This window comes from Urocampus carinirostris, chromosome 4 (assembly GCF_059441175.1).
Source record: "Urocampus carinirostris isolate Australia breed hairy pipefish chromosome 4, RoL_Ucar_1.0, whole genome shotgun sequence".
In the NCBI taxonomy this organism is placed as follows: domain Eukaryota; kingdom Metazoa; phylum Chordata; class Actinopteri; order Syngnathiformes; family Syngnathidae; genus Urocampus; species Urocampus carinirostris.
The window spans coordinates 5,180,320-5,186,319 of record NC_142352.1 but is presented as its reverse complement, the minus strand read 5'-3'; the positions used below and the strand labels follow the sequence as shown (position 1 = coordinate 5,186,319).

General features: G+C 42.9%; 1 protein-coding gene across 1 annotated transcript in view; it reads right to left on the bottom strand.

The window, feature by feature from the left end:
* Positions 1-1,531: 1,531 nt before the first annotated feature.
* The window catches only part of loxl1 (lysyl oxidase-like 1), a 42,994-nt gene continuing 38,525 nt past the window's right edge, over positions 1,532-6,000 (bottom strand). Inside the window, exon 7 of the mRNA XM_088333505.1 lies at positions 1,532-3,495. Within this exon, the coding sequence (XP_088189631.1) occupies positions 3,489-3,495 (7 nt within the window). The 3' untranslated portion in view covers positions 1,532-3,488. The remainder of the gene's footprint in view (positions 3,496-6,000) is intronic.

The window sequence follows — 6,000 nt, the reverse complement described above, 5'->3', positions numbered from 1 at the left end:
AATAAGATAAAGAGGGAGGGAATGGAGAAAGGGCGGGACAAAGAAAGAAAAAGAGAGAGAAGGAGGGGGAAAAGAAAGGGAGAGGAAGAAAGAAATCCAAAGAGAAATGGAAAGACAGAAGGAGAGAAAAGAGAAAATAAAGCGTGAAGGGTATGAAGAGAGAAAGAGAAAAGAGAGAATAGGAAAAAAGGAAGTTAGAGCAAAAGAGGTTAAAAGACACAGAGAGAGAAAGAGACAAAGAGCAACAAAGGAAGAGGAAAAGAGAGACACAGAGAGTGAGAGACAGAGACAAAGTGGGAGAAAAGGGGTGGAAAAGAAAGAAAGAGAGAGAGATAGAGAGAAAGAGAGAGAAAGAGAGAGATAGAGAGAGAGAGAGAGAGAGAGAGAGAGAGAGAGAGAGAGAGAAATATATACAAGTACAGTGTGTTCGAGGCACCTGGCTTTGGCAACATCAAGTTGACAAATTACCACCTGCAGCTTGTTTTTCTCTTGCGCTTCTCTGAGTGTTGTCTCGCGGGCCGGATATAGCCCGCGGGCCGCCTGTTTGGCACCTGTGGTTTAAGGTCTTTGTCTGAATTTTGGTACTACTCTTGCATGTCTATGCATTTGAATAATTTGATCTGGTTGTTAGCCCGCAGTTTCCCTTTCTGGGATATTCTTATGCCGCAAAGCATTGTGGGACTAATAGCACAGAGAGGAATGATTGTAGGAGTTTTTCATGTACAACCTTTTGTCACAGAACACCCTCCTAGTATAAAAGTGATTGTCAGCCATTTTGACTGACCATAAAATCTTGCTCTAACATATTCTGGAATATTCTGTTCCTGTTTTTATCAAAATCTTAGTGTAACTGCTCAACTCCTTGTTTTACCCAACTCACAACCTGGATGTTAATTGAGCCAAGGGAAGGGAAAAACAGTCATTCTTCACCAAGTAGTCACAATTTTTTTATTACATTTAACTTACTAGTATAGAAACTTAACTTGAGGACCTTGGAATTGTTTGGGAATGCTGCAATGCCAGTTGAGGTCATACCCAAAACAGAATTTATTGTCATGATTACCGATTTAAATCACCTTTGCCCCCTCATTTGATTGGCTCCTTCTCCCTATTTAAACCCAGTCCTGTCACTCTCCTGTTGTCAGTCCGTCTGCAAACCTCTGTTTATACAAGGCAAGCCTTTTTCAACCCTGAAACCCGCCTTTCCCGTTTTTGCTCCAGTCTGTCTCCGGCTACGACCTGATTTTTCCCCGACCACGTCTGCTCTCCCGTCCCAGCTTATGACCCATTTTTGATCCCGGCTAAGTCTACTCTCCCGTCCTGGCTTACGACTCGTTTCCGACAAGTTTTTCTGTCCCTGACACCGCCATCGCTCGCAATCTGAGAGCAAGAACGACTTGGCTCCCGCGTCCAGCTTTCAGTAAAAACTTGTGGTAAACGTTACGTGATTGGGTCCTGATTCCGTTCTGGTCCTGACTTTTATATCTAAATATGATAAAGAAAAAAGAAGAATAACTCCAACACATGTATCTCAATTAATCCCAAATCCAAGGTTGTAGCATTTTATTTCACCCCACTGTAGCACAATTTTTTAATAATGCATCGACTGAACAAATGTCAGTGGAATATTTTCTTATACATTCTTCCAAAAAAAACAAAGAAACAAAAGAGGGAAAGGCGTAGATGACCGTATGTGCCATCTGACCAGTGTTGGGAATTAAGTATGACAGTGTAAACATACAACTTACATACAATAAGCACGGGCCTTGCTTTTGAGAGAGCACCTTCTTCAAATTGAAAAGCAGGAAAAAAAACAACAATAACAAATTAATACAGTACTCACAAAGGTTCCACATTCGAACAATAGCATGCTTGTACTAAAGGAATACTTTCTTTCAAGTATAACACATCCGTCAAATTATAGTCTATATTTTGAAGGATATGTTTTGATCTTTCACTTTTTCTGAAATTGGATATTTTTACTATGTCGATTGAAGTTATATACTATTTTATCTTACGTAAGGTCAAATATACTTGTTCTAAAATATGACTCCAGTGTTTGAGGGCAAACTATGAGAGAAGGTTTGTCGTGAACCACCTTGAAATGTGACTTTCCTTCTATTCTGTGCAGATGGCGGTGATTTGTCACTTCCTAGGGGGGTTAGAATGTTTGTGTCATGCCTCATGATGACCTATCACCCCTCCTCTCATTCTTCAACCATGGGATATTTGCATCGACGACGGCGCGGACCAATCAGCCAGAGGCTTGGTCATTGGGCGTGAACAGTGGGCAACCCGGGAGCCCCCGCCGTCGCTCTCTCCTACACACGTTTGTAATTGGCAAGGAAGAAAAATGCGTTCAACTCTTTGATTCGGCTAAATAAATTAATATGTGGACTATACTCGGCTCAATAACTTTTGGGCATGCTCCAACTGTAAGGGTTTGGACAAGACACGTGAAGTGTCTTCGGAGTCAGAGTTCAGTTTAGGAAATATTAAAACCTTACACATAGGATAGAACAAATCTCTGCATTGACACTGATGAGCGAAATCAAGTCCTGCCACAAATTGAGGCCAGTTTTATTCTAACGCTCTCTTTATGTTTCAGTCAACAATTTTTCACATCATTGTTATTTTCCGTCACTCGCGCTATTCATTTTTTTTTCATAGTTCCAAAAGAAACTCTGTAGGGAGTGTGACCTGACGGCACACACCATTTAAAATCAATACAACAAGCTTCTACAGAGTCTGAAAGCAAAATGCCGGGATGATATTGGTAGGAGGAGTCTCCTGGGATGTGGAAGTTGATATATAGCATACAGTAATAGAAAATAACCAATAGACGATATTGTCATGTCCTGCATGGTTGTCATGGCGCCCAGCTGGCCCCGCCCCTTGACACCGGCTAAGACGCATTGGACTGATTGCTTGTGGAGTACTTAAACGTTGCCAGACCATTGCTTTACCTTGTTGAAGACCTGTTCATACCTGTTTGATCTGAGTAATGCCTAGTTTGTAATTTTGATTGCCTTTAAACCTGTTTTGTTTTGTCTTTGGTCCGTTTGAGTGTTGGACAACTTTTATTTCCTAATTAAAGTGACAGATCGTCTACGCATATGAGTTCCGACTTCCTGCTTCCTGGTCCGCTTCCTGACAGATATAAACACTTGGAACAAGGGTGATGGCCCTGTTATTTGTTGTTTTCCATGGTATACCCACTATACTACTGTGAAAATGTCCTTTTTTATTCAATTTAATCCAAGATGGGGTCCAAAAATCCACACCCACTAATTGAATAAGTGCCAAAAAACGGATGTCTTCTGCCACATGGGTCGGCCAAAAGCTAAGACAGCGCAAAAACACACAAACTAAAGACACCAGAAAAAACTAAACAACTAAAGCGAGCCCACGAGTGCCATTCACATTCCAATAGATGAGCAGTCAGGGTCGCTTGAGTGCGGTGGGTCATTTGGTGTTCCAGTGCCTGATCAAGACCTGAAACGCAGCAGCAAGACAGTGGTTAACCTCAATTCTGGGATGGGGACTCATTTGATAAAAACAGAAAACAATATAAATAGATATATAGATAGATAGGGATCTGATTGGCTCCCTGTCCCTATTTAAACCCAGTCCTGTCAATCCCCTGTTGTCAGTCCGTCTGCGAACTTCTGTCTAAACAAGGCAAGCCTTTTTTCAACACTGACTCCCGCCTGTCCTGTTTCTGCTCCCGTTGACCTGTTTTGATCCCGACCACGTCTGCTCTCCCGTCCTGACTAACGACCCATTTTTGATCCCGACAACGTCAACTCTCCTGTCCCGGCTTACGACTCGTTTCCGACCACGACCACGCTTTGCTCTCCCAGTCCCGGCTACTGACCAGTTTTTCCTTCCCTGACACCGCCATAGCTCGCTACGGAAGATCCATTTCCGTGTTCGGATCACAGCCTGAGCGCGAGAGCGACTTGCTTTCCGCCTCCAGCGAACACCGGATCGTGGCCGCAGCCCAGCCCTTCTACTTTCTTTCAATAAAACTTTACGTTACGCAATTGGGTCCTGTTTCCGTTCTGCTCCTGACATTTATAGTCCATACAAATGCAAGTCAAAGACTTTTGTGGTAAAAACAGACATTTTTCTGTAACATTAATGAGAATGACTGTAGATAGGATGAATACAGGGATGAGATCAATTTAAACGTGTCATGGTTGCCATGGGGCCCAATTGGCCACGCCCGTGCGGCCTCAGCTGTGGCTCATTGACAGATTGGCTTTCCGTCTGTTTAAGCTCAGCACTGTCACTCTTCCTTTGTCAGGGGCGGCAGTAGCTCACGAGGTAGAGCGATCGTTTTAGGATTAAGGGATCCCAGTTCGAATCCCGGCTTGTCCATGTTACATGTCGAAGTGTCCTTGGGTAAGACACTGAACCCCCAATACCCCCAATAAGCAGGTTAGCGCCTTACATGGCTGCACAGATCACGGCCGCTATTGGGAAATGTGGAGCACAATGTAAAGCGCTTTGGGAAGTCATTGACTTGAAAAGCGCTATATAAATGCAGATCATTTCATTTCATTTCATTTCATTGTCAGTCCGTCAACGAACCTCTGCCCCCGCAAGACGTGGGTTCTGACTCGGTCCTGTTTTCCTGTTGGTATTCCCTGTCCGGTATTGTTCCTGTTTATTTTATCCTGTTAAATATCAGTTTCCTGTTTTGATCCCTTCTATTATTGTCCTGTATATTATTCTCTCAAGTTTTCATTCCCGTCTAGTTTCTCCTGTTTATTTTCGATATCCTGATTCGTTATCTATCTTGTCTGTCCCGTCCTGTCGACTCCATCTGTCCGGTATCACCTCGGGCAATTGGAATCGATCTCGTCGGTCTCTTGCTTCCTGTCTTTCCACACCAGACTGGCTGCCTAACGTGCATGACTCCCCATTTCCCGCAAAATAAAGGCTTGAGTGAGAACGTCACGCTTTTGGGTCCTCTTCCTGTTCCGGATCTTGACAAAATGAACTTATTTCCATGAAGAAACCATCTTTCGTTTCCATATAATGAAGGTCACACTTCCCACATCTGCTTCATTTTCGGTACAAAGTCAACCATTACCTCGACTTTTCTTTCATCAAAGACGGGAAATGCTTTTGTGAGCGTATTTCTAAGTTTGCCACTTTACGCATCTTCTGTACTGCTAATTGAGCCGGAAAATGGTTCGCCACCCCGGTATCTTTTCTTCCAAGTAAGAAAAGAACGTGAAAAGTTTCAGAGCCCATTAATCTTAATTGAAGAATGAGAACATCATTTGTTAAATCATCAAATAGTTTGGCCGGGGAGGCCATTAAGTCCACTAATAAGTCGTAAGTAATTTGATACACTTTGATGCTCCTCATTGAGCTGCTGGAAAGGCTTATTATACAGTCAATTCTACGAGGACAAAACATTAGGTACACCTGGATGAGTTATTATATAGGTAATGACAAAGCAGAGTAATCCATTTACCGTATTTTCCGCACTATAAGGCGCACCTAAAAGCCTTTGTTTTTTTCAAAAGCTGACCATGCGCCTTATAATACAGTGCGCCTTATATGTGGATCAATATTAAGTCTTGCAACTAAGGCAAGCAGCCGCCGACGAGATTTTCCCCCGAAGGCGAAGTAGTCCGCGGTGTATGCTGGGATTTATATACCGGCGTTTTATTTCCTAACCAAGGTGTCAATCATCATTTGAATCAGTCACTATTGGCTAAAGTTATTCGGAGGTAAAGGGGGCGGATCCTTTTTATCATTTACAGGCTCGCATAGGCTAAAGGGGCGAAACAAAGCCTGCAATTGGCCGAAAAAGATGAATGTGAATCACACGTTGGGTTGCACTACGGCATAGAGAAAACATTTTTTACTAGTCTGTATTTGTAAATATTTTACTCTCCCTGATTTACTACACTCACGGTTGTAAAAGGACCATGGTTACGTATCATTATTGAACGTGATGGCTGCAAGAGAACTTAGGTG